The following is a 27,500-nucleotide window of genomic DNA, read 5'->3' on the forward strand; positions in this document are numbered from 1 at the left end:
CAATGATAACACCAACAATAATGATAACGAAAATAATAATCATCATAACCATAACAATATTGATCAAATAAACACGAAAAACCCAAACAATACTGCATGAAATACACAGTATTGTGCGTAAGAACACTATATTCCGAATTTTCTTTGTGCTAAGTCTTCCAGCGAGAGAACACGGTTTTCCAGCTCGTGAAACGCCGTGGTGTATAAGGAGGTGTTGGTAGCTGTGGTGGTGTAGTAATGTGGGGGATATTAATGCAGTGTTGATGATTTTAATGGCAATGGCAGTGATGAAAATAAAAATGGTGAGGGTGATGATGAGGAGGATGAGGATGGTGGTGATGATGATGATGATGATGATGATGATGATAATAATGATGATGATAATAATAATAATGATGATAATGATAATAATAATAATAATAATAATAATAATAATAACAATAATAATAATAATAATAATGATAATAATGATAATGATAATAACAATAGTAACAATAATCAAGATAACAATAATAATAATGATAATAATGATAATGATAATAACAATAGTAACAATAATCAAGATAACAATAATAATGATTATGATAATAATATTGACGATGATAATTATAATGAAGATGATGTAATGACAACCACTTCCAACCGAGTGCTGAGAGTGAATTTCAGTAAACCCTCACTGTCATATTCTGCGGATTGTATGTGGGTAAGTTTGAAGTTTGTGCAGATAGATATCTGAGTAGACAATCCTGGAGAGGGTGGAATCGAGGTCATACCAGAGAGACATTTGCAGCTGCAATATTCTATCGTTCACATAGGGACAAGAGCTGTAAGACACCGCTTTCATGATTTAGGAAGAGTTTGTGGGTAATTTTCGTGAAGTTAATGTAGGTGATGATTAGATAATCCTTTTAGTGGGTTGTGGTGATCTAGTATTGTTTGTTGTTGTTACGTTGAGAAAGTTCATTCCAGATAGGTATTTATATTTCTATATGACATGTGTTGCTGCATTGGTCCACCTTATTGATATGCTGTGTCCTTGAGTGAAAAGCACAAGCAAGTTTGCAGATTTCCTTGAATTAGATGTAAAAGCAAGTTTGCAAATTTCTTTGAATTAGATATAAAAGCAAGTTTATAGATTTCCTTGAATTAGATGTAAAAGCAAGTTTGCAGATTTCCTTGAATTAGATGTTAAAACTAGAGATACAACGTCCATTTACATAGTACACAATGCACAAGGAATATGAACCATTACAAGACGAACTATCCGGATGCATGGCCCTGTAGAAAGGGAAATTTCGAGGTGTTGCAGGGACCACAGCGCTGCCTGTGATACCTGCCTTAACAAAAAAAGATTGCGTTTACCATCAGCTGGTGGGAAAGGAGATGGGAGAACGGCAGATTGGGGGGGTCGTTCTTCCCCCTAAATTGGTTTCTTTTAAGACATTTCCCTATCGAGGCGCAGATCTCCGTGATTCGTCGGTGGGAAAAAAATCCACCTTAATTTGCAGAGTTGAGACGAGTTTAAATTGTTTTGGATAATTCGTTTAGTGCCTGATCTGATTCCGGTGAATATTTCTATCATCTGTTTTTTTTTTTCTCTCTCTCTCTCTCTTTTTCTTTTTTTCTTTCTTTCTTTTTTTCTCTTTTAAATTGAGCGCGCACGGGAGATTGAATCATTAATCTGTTGCGGGACGTTGGGTTTTTTGTTGTTGTTGATTAAGCTATTATTGAAGCGATTTACAATCAAAGCAAGGGTCACCATCATTAATTATCGACGCTTGGATTACCAGGATTCAGTGTCCCATTAATCTGAATGCTACAGTTATACATTATCAGCAAAAAGACTTACCTTCACATCTCGCCTCATCACAACATTCAAATCTCATCACACGGTCAATTTGAGGATCACCATTGTAATAAAACATGAATGACCACGTTAACAATATCACTTTTTTATGAATACTGTCAACACATATCATCTCATTAGAAAATCTCACTCGAGCGCTTTTAGTATTTTCAGCAAATATATCAGCGCATATATATATATATATATATATATATATATATATATATATATATATATATATATATATATATATATATATATATATACACTACCTCATACCTCATACCAGAATACCAAACGGATAGTGAAATTACACTGCATCTATAGGAATCATCACATCAAACATCACTCTTTTATACGCAAGAGTAACTTCTCAATACCAACAGTAGTATAGGTCGCCAAAAGGGAAGGTATAGGATAATCAATAACGATTCCATCATGCCAGTGTCTTCAGCTGTTAGCGAAAGACTCGAATAACAAAGATAAAAATGTTTTCCCGCGAAATCTCAAGTCGTGTGTTGAGTGTCTAGCAGTCTTGCGATCGACTTAAAGCAGTCAGAAACTTAATGGCTTTTCTCTACCATTTCTCGAAGTCTAGAATAGGAAAGAGACGAGACGTTAATCTCATCCTGGCGAAGAAACCTCTCGAATGAATAAGAATCTGGCAGCGTTGTGAAAAAGGGTTGGTTCATCGGGTTTTGCTTAACTTATTAATTAAGGTTTACGTTTTAGTCTAACCTCATGCGGAGGAATCAGTATTAGAATATCATATGCTTTTCTTTTGTTTAATGTCATCACTGCCATGGTTCTAATCATCACTGTCGCTAAATATCGTTGTTTTTGTTGTCGATTGTGCAATATGCGGCTCCAGACACCACCACGTCACCCTGATTTCCGATCTGAATTGAGCGACGTTTCACAGTCTCTTTGTGCAATTAAAGTGATGGAAAGTTCAGGGGGAAATCTGACTGGTTTCCCTCGTCGTCGCTCTCGATTCTAAGTAAAGTCTTTATTTGGAAAGTTTCCTTTGGTTTCGTTGAAGTTGATTCCTTTCAAATGCTTATAGATTAATGATGTAAGTGAGTAGGCCCAGCGGTTTCCTCGGTCGTCATGGATCGTTGTAATTAGCAATGGGCAAGGTTACCTACAGATAAGATATCTGAAATAGCTTACATACATACTAACATACATATATATATATATATATATATATATATATATATATATATATATATGTGTGTGTGTGTGTGTGTGTGTGTGTGTGTGTGTGTGTGTGTGTGTGTGTGTGTGTGTGTGTGTGTGTGTGTGTGTGTGTGCGTGTGTGCGTGTGTGTGTGTGTGTGTGTGTGTGTGTGTGTGTGTGTGTGTGTGTGTACACATATATGCACATGTGCATTTAACGTAAAGATAAAAAAAAAAAAAAAAGTATTATTTAGGCCACGAGTCCATGAACAACTCGCAAACAACTTCCAGTCATGACGTTCACATAACACTGTCCAATGAAAATAGAAATTTTATTCATCGCATCAAAAGTTGCGAGACTGACGACTGAGTCACTAATTACTTTCACGTGTGTATTTTACGGAAGGGAATGCTGATGTGACTTTTTTTTTCTTCTTTTTTTCGCTGAAAAACAGTGTCGACGGAAATGTAATATGATAATGGCTTATGAGATATAATGCTCACTTTTCCCTTGTCGAAAATTTTACCCCAACCTTTTTTTATTTTCATTATCATTCTCCTAAAACCATTACATAAACTTTTTTTTTTTTTTTTTTTTTTTTTTACGTTCGGTGATTATTATTTTTTTTTTTATTGTATGTAAAATATATTCACATAAATAAAGCACATTCGGTTTAAGAGTGTGAGTGGCTGTGTCATGCTAAAAAAAAAAATGCCATGAATCCAAAGGATGCTCGAGTTCACCATGTGGTCCATGTGTGAACCTCATGAGATTTGCAACGAAATCAAATTCATTGGATTTCGCCTCTGCAATAGGTTCTGGATGAGAGAAGTATGACCCTATGGAATTGTATATGTATTATTTCACAAATATCATTTTACTAAAAAACGTTTGTTTAAATATATATCGGGGCTGTGTAACTGTATATAATGTTGTACATGATAATTGCATTTCCTTCTCAAAAAGGAAAGAAAAAAAAATATCAGCAATGAAAATGCAATATTGTGCAGTGTCATCATCGGCTTCTCCAAAGGCATGTTATGTCTCACAGTGTACCCTCTATAGGTCTCCTCTTTGCAGAAAAATAGATCACTACCTGTTAACCATAAGCCGTTCCTTCGGTCTTATGACAACCATGCCAGCTGCAAGTGACACAGTCGCGCCAGGTTTCCCTTTTTACCATTTGCGGCCAGCCATGTCCTTCGAGTTCTGATTTTCATATTAATCAAATATGACGAAAACCTTGACAAACTTCTTCCATGAATAATATGCACACTCTTGGACTATGTGTATATATTCATGGAGCCAAGGGATGTGTTAAATAAGTGCCCCACCGACTAAGACATGTTGGCTGACATCATATGCACTAGAGACATAAGGCTCGTTAAGACCCCAATGGTATCAGCAAGGTCTGGCTTGTCTGCTCTGGACTTTCAAATGGCTGTTATAAGTGGACATTAAACACATTTGTTAGCATCAGTAGTGTTTAAACCCAGATAAGGCTCTTGGGCGTCCGATGTAACGAAAGAAGTCCATATTTGACCCTATTCAGTCACCATACTGTGGATTACACCATACCCAGCAAGCGCACTGATGCTGTGGTCAACATTGTCTGCCACATATTGGAAAAACTGCTATTAGGTCAGGAATCTGTTTTGTGGAACTTATCTACAATTCGCTCGAACTGTTGTACCTTCAAGTTTGAGCAGTGAACCGCATGTCATAACGAGTGTTCATGAATTACAAAGTGTTAAGGTAGTTACATGCCCAACACAAACTTAAGTGGTGTCAAAATACCTCTTGGTTTCTCTGCCTACATCATTGCTCGTTCAATTGCCATTACTCTGGATTATGTTTTGGTCGCAGAAAATAGTACTTCCAAGTACATATTAGAAATATCCGTATGATTTCTGACGACAGCCTCATATGATAAAACGGTGGTTATGATTCATAGTGTCTCCCGATGCCGAGATCGTATTTGCACAAGCTTTTCTTCTCTGCAGCTCTGTGTTTGTTTGTCTCTCACAGTAGTTTTACATCACGGACATAGTTGTTGTCCTGAAGTGGCTCATGGCTCATCTCCATGTGAGCGCAACCATATCATCCATGTTCACAAGGTAAATTGGATCATTTATGGTGATCTACTCGCCATCCTTTTCTTCAATATACTTCGCAACCTCCAGAAATGTTACCGTCTTCTCATCATCTTGAGAAAGACCTTATTTCATCCTCATGTGTATTTGTCGCATCAAAATAACACTGTAACTCTGGTGGCAGACAGACAGACTGCATCAGGCTATGCTATGCACATATTGCATCCCTGTCTTCATAATACCTAACTAATCATCCCCTCGATCCCAAGATGTCGCTAAATGTGTGTCCTTAAATTCAACCATCTTGACTTTGAGAAGAAGCAATCAGTAATGCAACCTCATTTAAGTCGATCCTAGAATCTAACTTATCTAACTGATTATACCCATATTTCTGTGTCGTCTCACCAGGCACAAAACGACCGTCGTCTTCGCTCTTATTACTGGTCTAGCCTCTTCAAAACCTCCAATTCTTGCCTGGAAATAACCGAAAGCAAAGTTCAAAAGCCATATCTAACCTAACGTAACCCAGTCATATCATCTAATCTAGCCTAACCAGTCCCCAGTCAGCTCAACTTAGCCTAATGTTAGGATAATGCTTCCGCAGCCTGAGCGAAAGGTCTTGCAAGATATAAATTCCCTCAGCCTGCCTTTGCTTCGCTGTCAAGTCTCGAGTTCAAAGAGCTGTAAGTTATATTAGTTAGGTGCTTTGGGGCCAAGGGAAATTCGCGTCCAGGAAAACTTATCCGGCGCTATTACCCGCTTATAATTATACGCTGTAAGATTTTGTTTGGGTTCTTGATAACCGACACGGATATTTCACGTGCTTGTCACTTCTATCGCACATACGGACACACACACACACACACACACACACAGACACACACACACACACACACACACACACACACACACACACACACACACACACACACACACACACACATATATATATACATATATATATATATATATATATATATATATATATATATATATATATGCATGTGCATGTATATATATACCTACATATATGTATATATCTTTTGCGAGGCATCCTGATTTCTAACAAATAAATTCCCATAATGCCAATAAAAGTGAAACACAATATTTATAGGCGAAATTTTAAACTACAATAATCAGCAATTTTCCCGCCATTCGATTACAGGAAAGATCTCGTGTAAATGATACTGCTGTAAATGTAAATTTACCTGGGAGGGGGGGGGGATTTTGGTGTTCCTGGGGGTTTATTTCTTAAAGGGAGAATGATAAAATATAGATAGAAAAAATATAAATATATATGATATGATGTGTACGTAAAAAAAAAAAAAAAAAAAAAAAAAATATATATATATATATATATATATATATATATATATATATATTGTATATATATAATATAATATATATATAATATATATATATATATACATATATATCCACGTTTAAGTCTCAGTTATTATGTGTGTGGCTTTTCTGTTTGTTTGTTTTTTGTTTTGTTTTGTTTTCTCTCTCTCTCTCTCTCTCTCTTCTTCTTTCTTCCTTTTTTTTACTTGTTCCCATGGAGAGGGACTTTGTGAAGTGTGAACTAGACGAAGAGCAAAATTACACACACACAAAAAAAGTTGGGAACCTCTGTCCCACAGGAACTATCAACTTCATTTACATATGCAGATGACTGCATACTGAGCCACACTTTCGACAGAGCAGACAGAGCAGCAGCAATCAGTAAAGTAAATAAGTTTCTCTAGTACAAAGCACTTGAGGAAAACGGTGAAATTAAATTTGCATCAGTGGAACGTGTATCTCCCGCACCCTAGTAGATATTCTGTCACTCTGAGATAAAATTCACTCTAACTCAAACAGAGGGAAAAGTAAAAACATCTTGAGTCTTGAATCTTTAGCGGAAATTCACATTCAAATCCAACACTAAGGAAATAATACTCAAAAATACACATCAAGTCACATCTTTGATATTAAAACTTCGGCACTAACATAGTCTCAAGACCTTATTAAATACCCCAGATATTAAATACCCCTTATCAAATACCCTCGTATTAAATACCCCAGATCATGGAGTACTCGGCTCCTCTACTTACTACTGTACTTGAAAGGACTGAGATTACTATGAAAGCACACACACACACACACACACACACACACACACACACACACACACACACACACACACACACACACACACACACACACACACACACACACACACACACACACACACTGACACATACATACACACACACACACACACACACACACTGAAACACACACACATTTGGTTATCCATAAATTTCCTTTTTCACTGATCTAAAAGTCGTCAAACGAAGCGCATAGGGAGTGAAATATTTTTGTGACTTAGCGAGAGGTAGTATGTTGATAAAACAAGTTGTCTTCATGTTCGCAGAAAATGAATATAAGCTTCGCAAATGCTGTGGCAAATTAAAATGTTTCTTTGCTACATTCCAAATTGAAATAAACATTGATAATAGATTAAATAATTTCGTATATGATAGTTTTACTATTGTTGATGATAATGCAATAATATTACTGGTGCGAGAATTTGTAACTTTAGCAATGTCTTTTTTATAACAAAACACTGAAACTGGAAACGATTTTACTCTGAACAATAGCCATCATTTTTGTATTATTTTCTCAACCATTACTTTGATTATCCCTGTTACCATTATCATCATCTCCTCTTTATTGTATTTATCTTTGTTATCATTCTCATTATTGCCATTATTATCATTACTATTATCTTATTACCATCGTTATTATTGTTTTTAACATTACCAATATCATTATAATTAGTGCTTTTATTATCATCATTATCACTATTATCACATTATCATTATCCTCATTATGATGATGATTATTATTGTTACTATCATTACCATTATTATGATTAGTGTTATTATTATCATTAGTATTATTTTAATTATCATCAACATTATTACTACTACTATACTTATCATCAAGATCATTATTAGCATCATCCTCATTATTATTATGATGAATATTGCCATCCTTGCACACACACACACACACACACACACACACATACACATATATGTATGTATATTATATATATATATATATATATATATATATATATATATATATATATATATATATATATATATATATATATATACATATAAATGTATGTATGTATATGTATATATAAATATATGTACACACACACACACATTTATATATCAGTGTATCAGTGTGTGTCTTCCGGCGAGTTTGTTTACGTCTGAATGTCTTTATAATTAACAAGGATGACTATTTGCTTAACTTTATTAAGAACATTTCTCGAGCTGAAAAGACTCGTCAGCGGCATTCAAAACCTAACTTATTTTATCTCGAATGTGTCTCCTGGACCTAAATTGGTTCCCAAGATGTTTGCCTCTTTCCCCGTCGTCAAACAAGCGGGCTGGAACCAGAGGAATGGAGTTCCTACGAGGACTCCTTAAGTGCTGACCTTTGACTGGTTCTTCTCTGAACGCCCGGGGAAATCGTTAACATGTTGTTGTTTTTTTATTGTGTGTTTTGTGTTTGTTGGTTTCCGACTGTGCTACGTTGTGGGTTTTTTTTTTTGTCTTCTTTTAGTTTTTGTTTTTGTTTTTTCTCCTGTAGATATGTCTTGTTTTACACTGGGTGATTTGCGGTTTATATTGTAGATTTTGTTGTTGTTCTTTTGTCGTTTTGTATTTTAAAAAGTTTAGTAATGATGATATGAATGAAAGGACACGTAACCCCGCGTGGCAAATCATTAGAATTTTAACACCACAGTTGTCAGAACTGTAAATAATCAGATGCACTAACGAGTGATGCTTGTCAGACTGTCATGGCTGAGGATATGACAATGTATACAGATAATTACATACCTTCGCTTGAAATGTCTAAGACAGGGAGGTACAGCTGACATAGGTTTGTCATTTTGTGAACATTTAACATCATCGTGAACTTTCTTGTTAAAATCTCTCTCTGATGCTCACTTTAGTTAGTGAATCCAAATACAAAGTGCAATTTGGTCCGATTATTAGGCTCCAACGTCTTTTCTGCGATCTTACTCATTTGGCTGCTTCAGTTATTAGTAAACCATTTCACTTCTTCGTTGAGGTACGACTCAAGGGATCATCCAATTCCACGGAAAATATTTTAGTGAGATGCTACCTGGCCCTGGTTTGTGTGCGAGTACTAGCGCCATATTGTCCGTATATTTGTAGATTTTTGCTGGGCGTGAAAAACTGTTCTATACACTTTCATATGTTCAATGTATGGTCAAATGCCTATTTCACATAGCTTCAAAAGATGTATGTATTCCTAAACTCGAACCGTGTGTGTATGTATGTGTGTGTGTATGTGTGTGTTCGGACGGACAGACAGATAGACAGAGAGAGAGAGAACAAAAGTAAGATGGTGTAGTTTGCTCCAATTTTCGTTTTCGTAAAAGGAGTTAGGACTACATGCTTTGTCGGCATATAGTCCCTATTTCGTGAGGCATCACTGTATTCTAGTAGCGTTGAACATGTTTTCGTATATGACAGTGATATTCTTTTTTTTTTTTTTTTTGTATCACGAGTCATAAATTAATATCGCCTGTCGAGTACTTTGGCAATGAATGCATTAACCTGTCAACAAATAATCATCCTAGTCCACTATTTTTTTTTTTTTTTTTTTTTTTTTTTTTGAGTGAAGCAAATCATTGTTTTCAATAAGTGTCAACTTGCCAAGAGTTGTACATTTGTCCGTCTGCTGCACTCTTTACTCTTCACTTATCTTCATGTGCCACTATTTGTGCCGCATACTTATCCTTATCCTGGCGATCCTACCGTGACACCCCGGCGAGCGAGGGCATCTCCACGGGCAGAGGGGCACACGTGACTGACCCGGACTACAACGGAGCCCGCTTCATTTGGCTTCATTTGGCTTCTTTTGGCTTCGGTCCAGCCATGATCTTGGGCGGAGTGGAGTGGAGACCATAAACCTAAGCAGGAGGTGCGTTACCCTGGGCCATGGAGGTCCTGTGGGATGCTGAGGGAACACGATGGAGGTTCTTTGGTTGACTAAATAGGGAAAGGAGGTGTGTGTGTGTGGTGGGGGGGGGGGTAGATTACCTTCTTATCTTGCGTACCTTCATATTGATTATTGGTGTAATATTGAGGGAACTAAAATATAATAGGTCTGGATACCATGGGCTGTGTCCATTGTCCATTGTATTAGTAAATGTTTCATTCGTATGGCATAGATAAATAATAATTGTAACAAAAAAAATCGCCAAACGCTTTCCTTTTCGTGTTTCTGAAATACCTCTTCTGTTGACAATATGAAATTCTTTACGGTGATAAAACCTACGGAGTGTGGTACGCAATATTTGGACCTCGGCGTGAAAAACAGTTCTATAGTGTTTCATATGTTCGATGTATGTCCAAATGCCTATTTCACACGGCTTCAAAATATATATGCATTCCCAAACTCGGATCGTGAGAGAGAGAGAGAGAGGAAGAGAGAGGGAGAAAGAGAGAGAGAGAAAGAGAGAGAGAGAGAGAAGGGGAGGAGAGAGAGAAGGGGGAGAGAAAATGACAGAGACAGACAGACGGACTAACAGAGAGAGAGAGAGACAGAGAGAGAGAGAAAGAGGGGAAGGGGGAGAGAAAATGACAGAGACAAACAGACGAACTAACAGAGAGAGAGAGAGACAGAGAGAGAGAGAAAGAGGGGAAGGGGGAGAGAAAATGACAGAGACAAACAGACGGACTAACAGAGAGAGGGAGAGAGAGAGAGAGAGAGAGAGAGAGAGAGAGAGAGAGAGAGAGTGAGAGAACAAGAGAGAGAGGGACTGCGTATGCTAAATCGTCTTTCGCCAAGAGAGTTCAAATATGTGCTGCCATCACACCGTCGTAAACACTTCGAGACGAGCGTAGCAGACGCAGCCTCGTAACGTAACGAAGAGCAACGTATTTGCCTGCAGTGATCAGTATGGGTTGCGATACTGCACTTTGCACAGTACGTACGGAGTCCGCTCACTTCAAATTGAAATTACGTCCCCATCCATTACAACTCGGTCCCTAATGTCTGCGCAGAAATATGTCGATCTGTATCACATTATTTTCGTGTCCATTTTTTTTCTTTTCTTTTTTTTTTTTTTTGTCGTATTTATTCATAAAATTGTGTCAATTATTTTTTTTGCATACGTATGCGAACTCTTTAAGATCTTTCGCCGTGTCATGTATCAGATGAACATTTCGAAAACATATAACAAATAAAGCTAATTGGCTGGTCCACTATTGCAGCAGGACTTTCCGGTTCTGTCAAAGGCAAATCCTTTTCATTATAAAGTCCATTACTGTGCGATTGTATGGGTGATTTTGTTGTTAATATGTAATAACTTTTTATAAGATATATTTGTTTGTACAGCTGGATACCTTATTTTTTAATCTAAACATTTATAGTTATTTATGTATTCATCTACCTAGCTACTTATATGTATGTATCTGCACATGTGTATGTACGTATATATATATGTCAGTCTGTTTATCTGTGTATCGATTTATCTAATGCGCACACACGCACATATATTTCCTTCTGGTTACATGCACCGCCCCCTCACCTGTGCCTCTCCTCTTTCGCAGGACACTCCCGCCAAGGCCTCAAGTGCAGGATGTGCAAACTGAACGTCCACGCCGAGTGTCAGGACCAGGTGGGGAAATGTCAGCCCAAGTCCCGACTCCTGCGACGTCAGCGCTCCACCTCCGAGATCGAAAGCAAACAGATGGACGCCGGAGAAGATGACAGTGAGTGTAGATGGTCTTGTGGTCTTGTGGGTGTCGCCTCGCGCCTCGGGGGCGGGACGAGGGTGCCCGCCTCCCCGTCCCTTTCAGGGGGCGTGCGTGCAAATCGTATTTAATTTCCGGTCTTGGAATCTTTGCTCGTATTTAGACTTTCCACATAACTCGTCAGTTCTTGGAAATATAACACATTCTGATTAAACGAGTGATGGTACCAGTCCAATTACCTTTTTTTTTTTTTTTTTTTTTACTCTCATGTTACACATTACACATTCTTTGATCCGAACGATGTGTTCGGTACTCAACATGGATATGCACTTTCCACATTGTGTTTGTTTTCATTTCTAATTGGCAATTACTTTTCGATTTCAGAAAATGAAGATCCCATTTCAAAGGTCTGATTTTTTTCTTCTGTCTTATATTTTTTTGTTATTTTTGGCTGTCTATGAGCTGCTGCCACTTACTGAAATTTTGGTACATTTTGTTCCCGTGTGTAATGTCCAGCGTAGATTTGTCCAGGAGTAGGATGGGTTAGCTAAGCTTGTCTTGGCCTGTCGAGGTAGACCAACCCGAGACAGGCTCGATGTATGGCGTAAAGCGAGCGTATTTAGAGCGAGGAGCTGCCTAGTCGAGCGTCAGATGCCCCGCTGGCGAGTCGGGTGGAATGGTCCGTGTGCAGAGCGTGAGGACGCGAGTGAGGGGGCGTTGGCTCCCCTCACGCTGTGGAAGAACGTTTTCAGTACATAGTGTGGTAGTGTGATTGCCATGCAAGGCTGTATGTCAAGCAAGGCTGTATGTCATGCAAGGCTGTCTGTCATGCAAATGCTGTATGTAATGCAAGGCTGTATGTCATGTAAAGCTCTTTGTCATTTAAGGTAATTTATCATGCAATACATTTGTTTCATCGACAGAACTGACCAACAGCGCAAAAGTGATCGTGAAATGAAAAAAAATATATATATAATGTAAGGATAAAAAACAGTCGCTACGATACGTCACAACAAGGTTGGTGTCTCGCTTTCAGATACCGTCGTATACCGTCATATGTTTATTTACATTTGTTAGAATTCTTTCCTTCGAATTTTCTAGGTTTAGGTTCTCACTGTAAGTTTAGTTCTCTGAAAATATATATGCACTTACATTTTCTCCACTTTAAAGAGTGGTTACTACTGGCTATTTTCAATAAAGGTAAGAATCAAACCTTGTATACTGCACAGTGACTCCAATAGTGCATAATAATTATAAACAAAAATATTGATGATATTATTCTTAAATTATACTTCCAACCAGCTATTCATTTTCGCTTAGATTATACTTTCTGTGGATCTTATATATACCTAGCGAAATCCTCTGAGCAGGACAAGCCAAGCCAAGCCAAGGTTTAATACCTGCTTCCCGAATATTGATTGAAGCACTTGAACCACCACGTTTATCGACACGCAACCTGTCAGCTACAGGACAGCCTTGCAATTTCGCAATGGACCGAACTTTTACAGGTTGCAATCACTGGTGACCCTCTGATCCCCCGATGCACCACGTCGTGATCTCCTGACAGCTTAGTTTTGCCTTTGTGATGATGATGTGACTAAGGTTTGTAGGTGATGTTCGGAAGATCTGCATTGCATTCCTTAGCTTCTTGTGATTGGGAAAGCAAGGTTATTTTGCCTAATTTGGTGGTACTATCTTGTAAGGAGATGTTACCCGTGTTCCCTCCATAGGGTATCTTAATTCACTTCGTAATAAGATATTCTTACTGTCACTTCATTTTGGCACACGATATCCTACGAAGGTGACATTTCCGCGTTTTTTTTTTTTTCTTTCTTTTTCTTTTTTCATATTGTGGATTCACGCATTTTGGTCAATCTATGGGACGGTTGCAGTGAAATAAATTCTACATGATTCTTTTCTTCTCATGGTTCCCTTTTCGCCATGTGGTGGCATTCTGTTACATCAATGGTTATTATTTTCCGGGTGCTGACACTGTTAAGTTCATAATCCTTATTCGAAGGAATAGGTTACTTTGAGATCTACGTTCCACAAATCACATAATAAAAATACATGATACCCTTCTGGTTACATCAAATAGCTATATTCTAGTTATTTCACCATATCTCCGTGCATATGTCTCGTGACATGTACATGACTGCTTTTTGTCACTTCTCGTTCCCTAAGTAACTATTTACTTTCGGGTTGCCTTACGTCACTCATTTGTTTACTCGTATCGATCTAGGCAATAATTGTTCGCTGGTCGCGTGATGAAACAACCTCCCAGTCATGTTTACGGTCAGGCACATCATTCGATCTCTTAGTGGCATCAACTTTGTGTAGAGACCTCACCATAATGATGCCTGGGGATTACTTGGTATCACTCACGCTATTATACCCTCTTGTTACCCGCGACACCTGCTTGATTCACTTTACGGCTCCCTCGGGTTCGAGATCTGGCCGAAGGGTGGCAGCCACTTACTCGGTAGCGTGGTCACTTGGAGGAACCTTTCTCGTAGAGTCGACATTCTGTAGAATCTATAAGGTTTCCCGTCTGGTTGCAAAGCAGTGATTAGCAATGTTTTTATTTTATTTGTATTTTTTTTTTTAACTTGGCATTAGTCGGAACATCATGTAATTCCATTTCAGAATGATTAAAATAGCAAGCACTTCAGCCTCGTTTCTTGTCCGACACAGAGTTAATGTACTGCCGGCTCTCCCTCTGGACTATTCCCTGCGCACTGACCTGGCCAAATAAGAAAGGAGACACGTAGTGGTCCGCGTAACGCTGTGCATGTCACTCTCACCAGTCGAGGTCCTCGTAGCCCCGAGCCGTTCCGTGCATGACGTGGACTGCCAACTTTAAGATGCTCCTGTGACCATATGCCGAGATGTTATCTTACACATGAGGCGGAACAGTTAGGTACACACACCACACACACGCCTGTCGTCCGCGCCGGCGGTGCCTGGCTGCTTGTACGTGTGTACCATGACTGCCGGCTGGATGAATAGCTACAATGTCATAATATCGATTCGGTACTTTAGGCACGAAAATATAAGAACAAGAATGGAGAAATTTCATTCCATATGCATTACCTTCCTAGAAATACCACATCAAACTATCACTCATATAGACATTAGTCTGAAACAGTAATATAAAGTTATCAACCAATCGTGGCAATTAGTAATTATACTTTCAGTAATCCCATCCAGAGCCACAGAGCAAATTGCGCCAATGGTCTGGCAATAACAGGTCATTATTACTTTAAATGTCGGCAATGACACTCTTTCGAAAGAGCCAGTGACAAAAAGCGGTTCACGTGCCAGCCACCCTTGATGATGATTGATACTAGGGTATTTTTCTCCGGGGATTTTTCATGGCAGAGACTCAGATGCTGAGTCGAGGGCAGAGGGCGTTTTTATTTGAGGATCCTGTTTATACCCATTTGATGTTAATTTACTTGCATAGCGTTTAACAAGGTTACTCAAGAATATTAGATATTCCTTTACACATTGCCACTACTGCGCATGCGTACGCCCATTTGAGGGTCTATGGGCGTGTGAGGTGGCAAAGCGACATTCCCTAGATGTGTGTCAGACGTGGTTTTGCGCTCGTAATGAATAGGGGAAATGGCCATTGACGCTAATCTAAGCTTAAATGCTTATACGATATATGCAACAGCCGCCCGCGCTTCAAGATTCACTCCAAACAATATGGTAAGGCTTCATACATTTATATACACACCCAACTACACTAAGGATAACACAAACTATCCATATGTTTCTCATCATAACCAGGTTTATATGATAATGCCTCCTACTTCACACAGTCAGGAATGTGTAATTGTAATTAACTGCTTCTTACAACGGTCAAGGTAGGCTTAACTGCCCAATACAGCCAGCAATATACAGTGGTAAATGTGCTCTGTGTTAAACTCCACTCTGGTGACTGTCCTGCACGGTCCGGGTGGAATGCGGTGACCTTCGCCTCACAAGACAAGGACTCCATAGCACTGACTCTTCATAATTTCACTCTCCATTATTTACTCTTAAACAGGGGTATGTATGTTGCCCGGCAGCCGTACTAAACTTTGGGAATTCCATTGTCCAAAACACACAGCTCCAGCCAAGCCTCTAGGCACTGTTGCAACACAGCTCCACCGCCTGTGACCCCCCGTGACACCGCGTCTGTCCCATCGCACTGTCAGATGTAACACAGCTCCACCGTCTCTTACAGACGAGCCCACTATCAGCTTCAGCTCCCTTATCGCCAGCCAGCCTGCCCGCCGGGGCGCGGAACCTGCGTCCTCTAGTGCGGCCACGGAGATCCAAATAGGTATTTGCGGATCCTTGTTGGGCGAATGGAGGTGTCCTGCGTCCAAGACCCTTACACGTCTAACTTGTACTAGCTACGCGCACGTGTTGAGTCTAGTTTAGCAAACGAGAGGAAATTTTCCTAGTGTAGTTGAACAAGTGTTGTAGATCTGATCAACAGAAATGTTGTTCGTAACAGTTTTGTTGAGTGAAGTGTCTCTTATGTGATCCAAATCTAATAGGTTTGTTATATTTTTTTCATTAGAATTCAACGGATTGTTTCTCCCACACTCACATAACAGCGGAATCTCCTAAAGTTTTTTTTTATATAAAAGTTGACATTTTCGTAGTGGAATACACACCTTGAAATGCCGAAATAAAGCCACAGCGAAAAGGGACCGGCCTCGAATTCAACCGCCGACGAATCATAGTCACCAATCAATACAAAACGAGAGAGAGAAATCATTTGCTTCTCCCTAGTTTTCCATTTGAATTTCCCAAACGCCCACACCTGAGGCTTTATTTCGGCATCTTGCACCCAAGTGTAGGTGTCACTCACAAGGAATCCCGAGGAAATGCAAACTGCTAAACTAGACTCGCAGGAAGAGAGGGAGCGATATCCCACGAGCTGTCCTTCCCTCGCATGGTCCCCTCACCCTCACTCACCCACCTCGCCCTCTTACCTGTCTACCTCTTGTCTGAGGGAGATCCAGCCCGGGAACGAAGGAAGGAGAAGGGAGAAGAAATGGGGGTTGATGCATGTCGATTCAAATTCCTTTTTATTGTTCCTCGATTCTCTTTCCACACGTCCTGTATAGTTATTACTGCTCTCATTGTGTTGTTTGTCGTAGAGATATGTATATAAGAGGTTGTTGACGGTATGGAGAACAGTTGCATGACAGTGTTCCAGTCCTTTTTTCCCATAAGGCAACAAAATATTTGTATTTTCATCACACGATCTGGTCTCTTCCCATTGGAATAGCAAAATAGTGTTTACTTATTCACTTACCTTTTTTTATTATTTCACTTATTCCTTCCTGGCAGTTACACATTTCCTATGGGTTGACATCACTAGAAAAGCCTTATTGTACTTAGTATACTTGTTGTTATTTGTTGAAGCTCCGAAAATCGCCCGCTTGTACAGCACGACACAGTGCGGGTCAGGTGAGGCTTGCAGGTCGATGTTGTCGTAATGTAGCTGAGTATTGTTCTTGCTGCAGCTGTTAGTGCTGTTTGTCCCGCGTCCGTGGCGGAGACACGTTCTCATCAGTGTTTGGAGTGATGAGAAAGTGAGCATTTTATTAAGTACACTCCTCTTGTACTTCTCCTCTTTTTTTTTATTTTAGATGTTTACACCTTCCATTTTTCGCTGCACATCATTGTGTCACTGTAGCGAATTGATTCTTCTGTACATATAACATTTCCGTAAGTCATAATGCCACTCCCTCTGGTTCATAATGAATGCAGGTATGCAGGAATGCTCGGGTCAGTGTCATGAATACGTAAGTTCTGTACCGTAAGTATACACGTATGGACACAGCGGCAAAAGACGTTGGTTTAGTGCCATACTACTCGTTCTTCCTTGACAAAATGCCTTGTTTTATAAATCATTTGAGTAATTTGAGTTCTCTATCATTTTTTTTTCTTACACAAGTCACCTACAGCTTTCCTATTGTCAGACAAGGACTCGCGCGTCCAGTCGTTGTTTCTGTTTCTCATGGCAATAAAGGTGTGAATCGAGCGACGAGGAGTGGCTGTGGTGTGAGGAGTGTGCACTAACAGCATGCCACTGTTGTGTTGTTATAGACAAGACGGAGGAAGTGGACCTGATATACCAGGTGCTGAAACAGGCGGGTGACCTGGGTGGGCGGCGCAGTACCCACGGCTCGGTGGAGCGCGACCTTGGGCGGGAGGTGGGAGGCTCAGGGGCGTCCTCGGGGTCCGGCAGCGCCACGTCCCTCTACAGGCGCCACCCTCGCCCCACTAACACCGGCTCCACTCTCACCGTGAACCCCGCCCCCGTCGCCTCCTCCTCAGGTACTAACACACTAACCTCTTGTTTCTCGCCTCAACAACCATTCAGGATGTTGTTTGGGTCATTTACCTCTTTAACATACCCAGTGACGTCATAGTACATCTGTCTATATAAATATGTATTTACATGATGTCTTAACAGCTAAGGTAGTATGACAATGCAGAATGTTTCTGCGTTGCTATTGAGTTCTTTTTGTTTTCATATTGACAAGTAGATATTCTAGGGACTGACAACAATATTCAGTAATCTATACTATCTTTGCCTTTCATGAAAATTGTCGATAATTGATCTAGGAGGTGCTAGTTCAGACGATGAGATCTAACACGGGTCTCAGCCCGATATTATATATATATATATACATATTTAGTGATTTTTTTTCCCCTCGTGTATTTCATTATTCAGTCACTTTGAAAGTTTCTGCACCGAGAGGAATGCATTAGATTTTTTTCTCCAATATTGCATCTTGACTCATCGTTTCTGGCTGTACAAAGTGGCACCTGCACCTCGACACTAGTCGCACCAATGGTAGGCCAACGCACTTCAATGTGCTTATTCCATAGGTTCCAAAGAAATATACAGGTGTAGTGCGTAGTAACTAGTATATTTATAGGAATTATGAATCAAAGTAATGTTGTCGTTAGGCTTGACTAAGATGTACAAGCAATTTCTTAGCAGAAATAAGTACCTTGCACAGCCAGTCTTCCAGCATATGACAGGGTTTATCAAGCAACTACAAATGAACGTGGTTTATGCTAAGGTACTTTGGATACTCCACAGGTTCTCGGTGAATTCTACAGGTCCACTATGAGGCTTCTGTAGTTACTTCATAATTTCTAAGGTAGTTCTGCAAATAATGGTACTATAAAACAAGACTTCGTAATTTTCTTGAGGTTTCTGTTTCACTCTACAAGCCTTCTTCAGAATATACGCGAGATCATATACTGATATATGCCATTGTGTCTTTTTTCTTCTGTGGTTTATATAACATGTCATTTGGATTGCCATACTTGTTCTCAGGTCATACGCCGTATCCCCCAGATTGCACTGCATAGCCGTAGAATGTGCCATACGTCCCCTTGACTCATATTACCAATTCTAGCTTACAGTTCGTCCCACAGGTTATGCCACGCCCCTCCGGCTATTGAACGAGGCTTTATATCAGATTAAATCCCTACAGGTCATACCGTGCCCTTGATTCATGCATAGCCACTAGGTTTTAGCACATGTCCCCGAACTTCTATGTGAATTTTCAGACTGTCCTGGCGCTACTAAGTATTTTCAAGATACCTTTGTAACATTCCTTGCTGTTTCCCCCTTCCCCCCCCTTATCGTTTGTAATAACAAGCAAATCTAAAGATGTTTTGTCGGTTTTAACGCTGTCTGAGTGAATGCCTCTCACGCTAGGCTCAGAAAAGGAAGAGTTTACGCTAGCATTGTCTTCGGTATTCCCTCACGTCTTGCGGATTCCCGTAAGCGAAACCAAATGCAAAGTTATGGCTATCAGTAGAAAAAAAAATGGTTTGCAGATATCGGACAGAAACAGATAATTCAGATAAAAATTGCTGCGCTCAGAGCACGTTCCCCGTTCAATGATAGCAGAACAATTCTAGGTGAAAAAGGGCCCTGGGAAAGAGAATGCTTAAGACAAGTGTTATTGGAGAGACTGCGATCAAGGGAGAAGCGGCAGGGACACCTGGGATGCCATTTCTCTTTGGGAGGAGGAACCTCGGCTTCCAGACGTCAGGAAACCTATCTCCACGTAAAATCTTTTAGAGAAAAGCCCGACTCACAAAGGGAATGAGACAGGACGTCCGTCTGTCGAAGGGAAGCGCAGGACAGGTAGCCATGCCATCGGCACTGAGATCTTGCCTCTCAAGTCTGAGGGAATGTGTAGGTAGGTTCGACTCGGGAATCATCAGCTTTGGGGATGGCACTCGCTTCACCGTCCCATCGCCTCGCTGAGCCTCGCCTCGCTGAGCCTTCCGCGGATGAGATGGTCGAAGCTCAGTGCTGACTTGCCACCATTATCATTCTTACTGATTTGAGACGTCGTTATTGTCATTTTCCTTCTGCTGATGCAGTCACATCTTCACCGCCATTATTACTATCACTTGTTCCCTCCGCCTCGCTACTCCTGTTACTACTATTGCAAGTATACCGTTGTTTTAACTATGTTTTTGTTACTTTTTAACTGCTGTTTATGTTACTACTACGATTCCTTATACTACAGCTAAGGCTCTAAGCCCTACTTCTGTAACAACTACTTTCGTTCTTACTGTTATTACTTCGATCGCTGTTACTTCAAGTCATAGCTTTTATTAGTTTTACTGCTGTAATTGTTACTACTTTTACTATCTAAATGTCATTACTGACTATTACTACTTCTGCGAACGATCATTGATATTTTCATTGTCATTACAATTATTGATGTTGCTTTTGTTGTTAATGATATCATTATTATTATCAGTAGTGTTCATACCATTATCATAATTATTATCACATTGTCATTATCATTATTACCATGATTATTATTTCATTATCATCATCATTATAGGTGGTAGTCGGAGTGGTAGTAGCAGTAAAATGAAGATTATTATTTTTATTATTGTTCTTGTTCCCATTATCATCATCATCATCATCGACATCGTCATCGCCATCATTGTCATCATTATTTTGGTTATTGGAATTATCTTTATCAGCATTATTTAATTATCAACACCATTATCTTTACCATTGATATCGTCATCATTTTGTGTTTATCATTATTATTAGTGTATCCATGTTTTTCCTAGATCAAAGATCCCATTTATTTAATTTTATTTATTCATTTTTCATTTAATTATCTTTTTTTTCTTTCTTTTTTTGAGGGGAGGGTCATTTAACGCCTTGTAATGCACTTCTAACTTTAATTCTTCGTCGCTCCTCCATAAGAACGAGCCTACATGTTAGACAACTTCGAAGAATATATTCGAAACCAGCAAAATTTCATACCTCAGAAACTCACAAACTCAAAAAAATCCACCTGAGTATTTTGGGGGGTTTGTTTTTCCTCCAAGGGCTTCTCTGCTGCCAAAGAACGCGCGTACTATTGGGGTCAGTTGAAGAGGTCGGACGCCAAAATCGAATCAACTGGTTGGTCTCTGGAATATGGCCAACACGTCCGTAGATTTTTCCACACAATTCAGACATGGCTTTTTTGCGTAATGTTGATGACAAGGAAGATCATTGCAAGGGTAAATAAAGGGGTTCTATGACATTAACAATGATAACAATAATGATAATAATAGTGGTAATAGGTAATGATCATTGCAAGGGTAAATAAAGGGGTTCTATGACATTAACAATAATAACAATAATGATAATAATAGTGGTAATAGGTAATGATCATTGCAAGGGTAAATAAAGGGGTTCTAAGACATTAATATCTTCCCTTCGGTGATGATGGTAATGATGATTATGATAATGACTGTGGTAATAACAATAATGATAATAATAGTGGAAATAGATAATGGATAAAGATAAAATGATGTTAATGCTTTTTTATTCAGGTTGGTAATGATATCGATGATAATGATGATGATTATAACTATGATCTTGATTAGGATAATTATGATGACAGCAATAAAATAATGATGGATTGAGCGATTCTAATGAAGATTTAATCCAAACAATTACATCTGATGCATAGTGTTGTTATTCATTCTTATCTACACCTATTTCTACAGTAATAGTAAGGGGAATAATTTCATTAATAAAAATTAAATAAACAATAATAGTATTTATACTAATAACACTATCGATAAATGATACAATAATAATCACAATAATGCTAATGACAATGATAACAAAAGCAACCACGCAAGTATTTAGCACAATTACCAAAGATAAACAAAAAAATGAAAAAGACCAACATATAAACAATAACAATGATTATTCCAATAGCATGGCAGGTTCTCAGCTGAACTCTGGCTCCGCCCACCGAATACCAGGTCTTTGTATGATCATTATATACTATGTCCCCATTTAAAAAATGATAATAATAATGAATAAAAAGAAAAAGAAAAAAAAAAGAAAAAAAGAAAAAAAAAAAAAAAAAAAAAAAAAAATATATATATATATATATATATATATATATATATATATATATATATATATATTGAAGACCTGTATATTGGAACAGGAGTTTTGGGCGTTGGCGGAGATAGGCGCTTTATAGGGTGCTTTTGAGTTATAACTGTTATTATCGTTATTATTTTCCTCATCAGTTTTATTTTTTTTTGTTTTTCATCGTTATCAGTTTCAGAATCATTGTATACATTATTGTCATTTTCATCAACGTCATTTTTAGTCTCATTATCATTATCATCCTTTGCAATATGGCGATTCTGATCATTGTAATTATTCCCATATTATCGTTTTTTTATCATTATTATTGCTACTATTACTATTTTTACTACTATTATCATTACTTCTATTGCTGTCCTATTTCCATTATCAGTATTAGTGTTCCTCTTATTATTATTATTATCATCATTAGCATAATTATTATTATTGTCATTATTATCATTATCATCATTGTTGTTGTCATTATTGTTTTATGATCATTATTATTACTACTATTAACACTACTCTTTCTCATTATTACTATTATTATTACTACCATTATTACCCCTTCTATTAGTGCTACGACAACTATTACTGTTATCATTGCCATCATCATTATTTTGTTGCTGTTATTATTATCATTATCATTATTATTGTTATCATCATTGGTATTCTTATTGTTGTTGTTTTATAACTATCACCCTTATTATTTTTATATCATCATCATCACCATCATCATCGTCATTATCATAATCATCATCGTTATCATTATCATCATCATTATCATCACCATCATCATCGTCATCATCACCATCACTATCATTATCATCATCATTATCATAATTCTTAGTGTTGAGCATAATACTGTTTAAATAACAATATGTTGTATATTTTCAATTGCTAAATAATGCTAAGATTATTATCTAAATTAATAGTGTTGTTAAAATAATTAGTGTCATCATTCATTCATCATTGTTTACTTGTTATTTTAGTTTTTTTTAATCTTTATTACTAACATTTTAATTGGCAATAGCATTGCAATCACCATCATCATCACTCAGATCAGGATCATGGCCATTGATCAACACCTTGCAATTGTGATGAAGTTCAGTTTACTCGCGTTTTTGGGATCAATATGAGGTCACGTGACCGCTCTTTGTCCAGTATCACTTCCGGTCGACCTTGCGCCGAGGGGTTGGTCGTTACATACAGTGTATTCGGAAGTGCGGTGTTTGATAAGAATAGTGTCCGAGGTGCGAGTATTGTGCACGTGTGATGAATCATCTGTTTTCAAGGTCTCCATGGTAATGTACAGCTACTGTTTACTGAGTACATAACAACCTCCTTGATGTGGGTTATAACTTGTACTGTAGCAGCGGTGTTCACTGTGTACTGTACAAAGCAGGACGTGCTGTAAGTTATTGTTCAAAGTTGTTATGTTCATGATGTACATGGTAGTGTACTATGTGAACCACTGATGATATGCTAATGTATGTATGTTACGAGGTCTAGTATTGATATAAGCTTTAATTTCCAGGGAGAGGACTTGTATTAGAGCACTTGACCCTGTGTGAGCAGAGTGGACCCTACTACAATGGTGTTCCGACCGGTACTTGCTTTACTTACCTCCGCTTTCCTCACGAACCCTATTCTCACTCAGTACAGTGTTTGTACATCTTCATCAACCCGATATAGTGTTTTACATGCGCTGTCACTCGGCGCAGTTTTGCATATACACTGTCAACTGTTACAGTGCCATCTCCTCTATTGATCTGTAACTGGTTTAGGGATGATGTTTTACACTTATACTTCAATCCACTGGAGTTGCAAATTCAAATATACATACTAGTAGAGCGTTGCGAAAGCGTGTATACGTGGTAGTATTTTGCTGCTTATATATGCATTAATTAAGATTAGATGTAACTGCGCCAAACAAACATGGAAACGCCCCTCCGCACATGATCAAATGCCACAGACAAACCTCCACTAAAGATATCATTATGGAATTGCAGATGCATTACAAGTTAGCGAAATGTTTTGATTAGACACTCAACACATATGTCCTTACCTCCAACTTGCCTATATACCTCCCCTATGTTTTAAAGTTTTGGAATATTATATATTCATTCTCATCTGCTTATAATGTAGATTAAACTTTTACAGCTTGCATAAAATTCCCTTTACTTATTAATAGGCACCATAAATTAGACAGATAACAGTTTTTGAGCATTACTTTTTTTTCCCTGTTTCTTGGCTCTCCCTGACAAACTTTCACCCAAAGGATTTCGGAATAGTCTGTTTACGTGCGTTTTGAAAAACAGTAGAACGAGCCATCGCTGTAACGAGTGAGAATGCGGCTGTGATGTTTTTTTGTTTTTTTTTAATGATTTGCAGGTCTTCCTTTTTTTTTTAACCACTGATGCATTTTTTTTGTGATATCAGTTTATGCCATGAAGAGATAATCCCTGACCTTTGATTGCCTTGAGAAGATAGGTTCGGTGGCTGATATGTAATTAGTAAATCATCCGCCACTGGCTTTCTCCCCGCCAGGTGACCTCCGCTGCCTGACCTGGTTTAGCTTTATTGTGCAATGATCACTCTAGTCTTGTCATTTTTTTTTTTCTTCTTTTTTTCTTTTTTCTTTTTTTTTAGTATTTTTTGGTATTATTCCTCCTAGTTCTGGGGCTTAGTTTATTTAGAATGATTTTTTTTTTAACATAGAACCGAGGCTTAGCTTAGTTCTGCTAGACATTTTCCTAGTTTAAGGGCTTAGCTCCCACTTAGTGTGTGTGTGTGTGTGTGCTCATTAAGCTGGGGCCTCGGACTCTCTCATTCAAGTAAGTGAAAGCTGTTTCGGTGCCCCCTCCCCCCCTTTTTTTTCTTAAAGTAGCTTCTAGTTGCATATTCATGACACATTTGTTTCTTGTCTATTCCCATTTTTGCATATTCTGTTCGATTTTTTTTCCCCTGTAGTATTTTAAAGTGATGCAGCTTTTTTACTGCAAAAGGACAATAACCTTTGTCTAAAACTGACACACATAAAAAAACTGAAAATATGCGGGTTCGTCAGATTTCATCGGTATCATATCCTATCATATATCATGTGAGTCATCATGCAATCATGGGACCTCGCCAACCAATAATTCCACGAGATTGCCATGCACAAAGATCTCTCGATAAAGGGTATTACACATATGATTAGAAACTGTCACGCATAAAGCTGTCATGCCAAGTTACACCCGGTCATGCAGTTTTTTATATATATATATATATATATATTGATGGATATATCAATGTCTGTTCAGCGGTTAGTGATTGGGTGTTTTCATCTGACAGGTAGCATAGAGGAATGGTTGTAGCTTTAGGACGCTTGTACATGATACAAAACAACATACGGAGAACCAAAGAAAGGTTCATACAAAAAAAAGTGTAAGCGTTACCAGATATGATACATATATATGTATATATATACATATATATATATATATATATATATATATATATGTATATATATATATATATATATATATATATATATATATATTTATATATATATATATATATATATATGTATGAGGTAAAAATTTGTATATATATGTATGTATGTTTATATACATACATACCAAAAATAGATTGATATTATTTCACATTTTGGAGGACAATGAGGTATCCATTCCCTTGAGCTTGAAATAAGGGTTTTGTTAAAAAAAGAAAAAAAAATACACTCCCATTGTATATTCTATAAAATCGTCGTTTTTAAGGCGGCACGATCCTCATACGAACGACAAAATCGCATTAACAATACACTTACCAATGATAAGACAAACCCACACCTGGAAGAGTGGGAAGAAAAGCATGTTAATCATATAAAGAAGAAAAATTTCGTTGAAGATTTCATTACTTAAAAGTTTCACGGATTTCTGCGTGTGTGTGTGTGTGTGTCTGTATGTATATATATATATACTGCATGTTTAATCAAATAACTTCAGATAAAACAGAAATAGATAGATTAAACATAAATCCCACTGCGATTTTGTACATGTTTATAGGAAGGTGTATGTGTGACTATAAAAGATAGCAAATAGGTACCGTTGTATGTGTATGTTGTTTACCTACTGATTGAGCGAGTGGGAGAGTAGAGGAGATAAGAGCGAGAAAGAGAGGCAAGAGAGAGAGAGAGAGAGAGAGAGAGAGAGAGAGAGAGAGAGAGAGAGAGAGAGAGAGAGAGAGAGAGAGAGAGAGAGAGAGAGAGAGAGAGAGAGAGAGAGAGAGAGAGAGAGAGAGAGAGAGAGAGAGAGAGAGAGAGAGAGAGAGAGAGAGAGAGAGAGAGAGAGAGAGAGAGAGAGAGAGAGAGGGAGAGAAAGAGAGAGAGAAAGAGAGAGAGAGAGAGAGAGAGAGAGAGAGAGACTAACTGCATTTACTCTATTTTCCTATGCTATTATTCATTCTGTTATTGTTCACATCCATTATTATATCTGTTCTTATTTTTCTCTGCACAAGATTCTACTTGATTTCCGATCAATGATTCTTATTCTGTATCCATTACTGAATCTCACATATACTTATGATATTTCCAATGCACTTCTGATTCTAGCCTGTTGTATGCCGTTGACACCGGCCTGTTCTCCCGCCAATGGTTTTAGCATATTACACTGTATTATTATTCTTATCTAGTAATTCTAGTTTGCTCTTTGCTTCCCCTTGTTATGACTGCCAAGTTGTCTCTTTTCTCAAGATTCTTGCCTTGTCTTGTTGTCTTGCTATCTTGCTTCGAGGATCAAATCAATTTTTTTTTTTTTTTTTTTTTTTTTTTGTCTCGTCCCAGGATTCTAGCATGTCTCGCTCGCTTTGGTGATTCTTAGCAGCGATTCTTTTACTTGGTCTTTCGAGTCTGACACGATTTCTGCACATGATTCTACTGATGATTTCTAACTGTTCTTTGATGGCGATTCTTAAATACTCTCTGCTGATGTTTGTAGACTTCTTTGCTAATGATTTTTTTTTTTCTTCTGTATTTTCTGCTGGTGAATCTAAACTCCTCTTTGCTAATGATTCTTGCAAGTTCTCTGATGATTCAAAAGTGTTCTCCACTCTCCATTCTAACTGGTTCTCTATCGATCAGTCTAGCT

General features: G+C 38.1%; 1 protein-coding gene across 1 annotated transcript in view; it reads left to right on the forward strand.

Moving 5' to 3' along the window:
- LOC122259766 (SH3 and cysteine-rich domain-containing protein) overlaps positions 1–27,500 on the forward strand; it is a 295,127-nt gene that overhangs the window by 247,707 nt on the left and 19,920 nt on the right. Inside the window, exons 11-13 of the mRNA XM_086554275.1 lie at positions 11,778–11,939; positions 16,156–16,254; positions 18,039–18,269. Coding sequence (XP_086410401.1) covers positions 11,778–11,939; positions 16,156–16,254; positions 18,039–18,269 — 492 coding nt within the window. The remainder of the gene's footprint in view (positions 1–11,777; positions 11,940–16,155; positions 16,255–18,038; positions 18,270–27,500) is intronic.

The sequence above is a fragment of the Penaeus japonicus genome, unplaced genomic scaffold, assembly GCF_977035675.1.
Source record: "Penaeus japonicus unplaced genomic scaffold, GWHDUDI00000001_assembly GWHDUDI00000029, whole genome shotgun sequence".
NCBI classification, from domain to species: domain Eukaryota; kingdom Metazoa; phylum Arthropoda; class Malacostraca; order Decapoda; family Penaeidae; genus Penaeus; species Penaeus japonicus.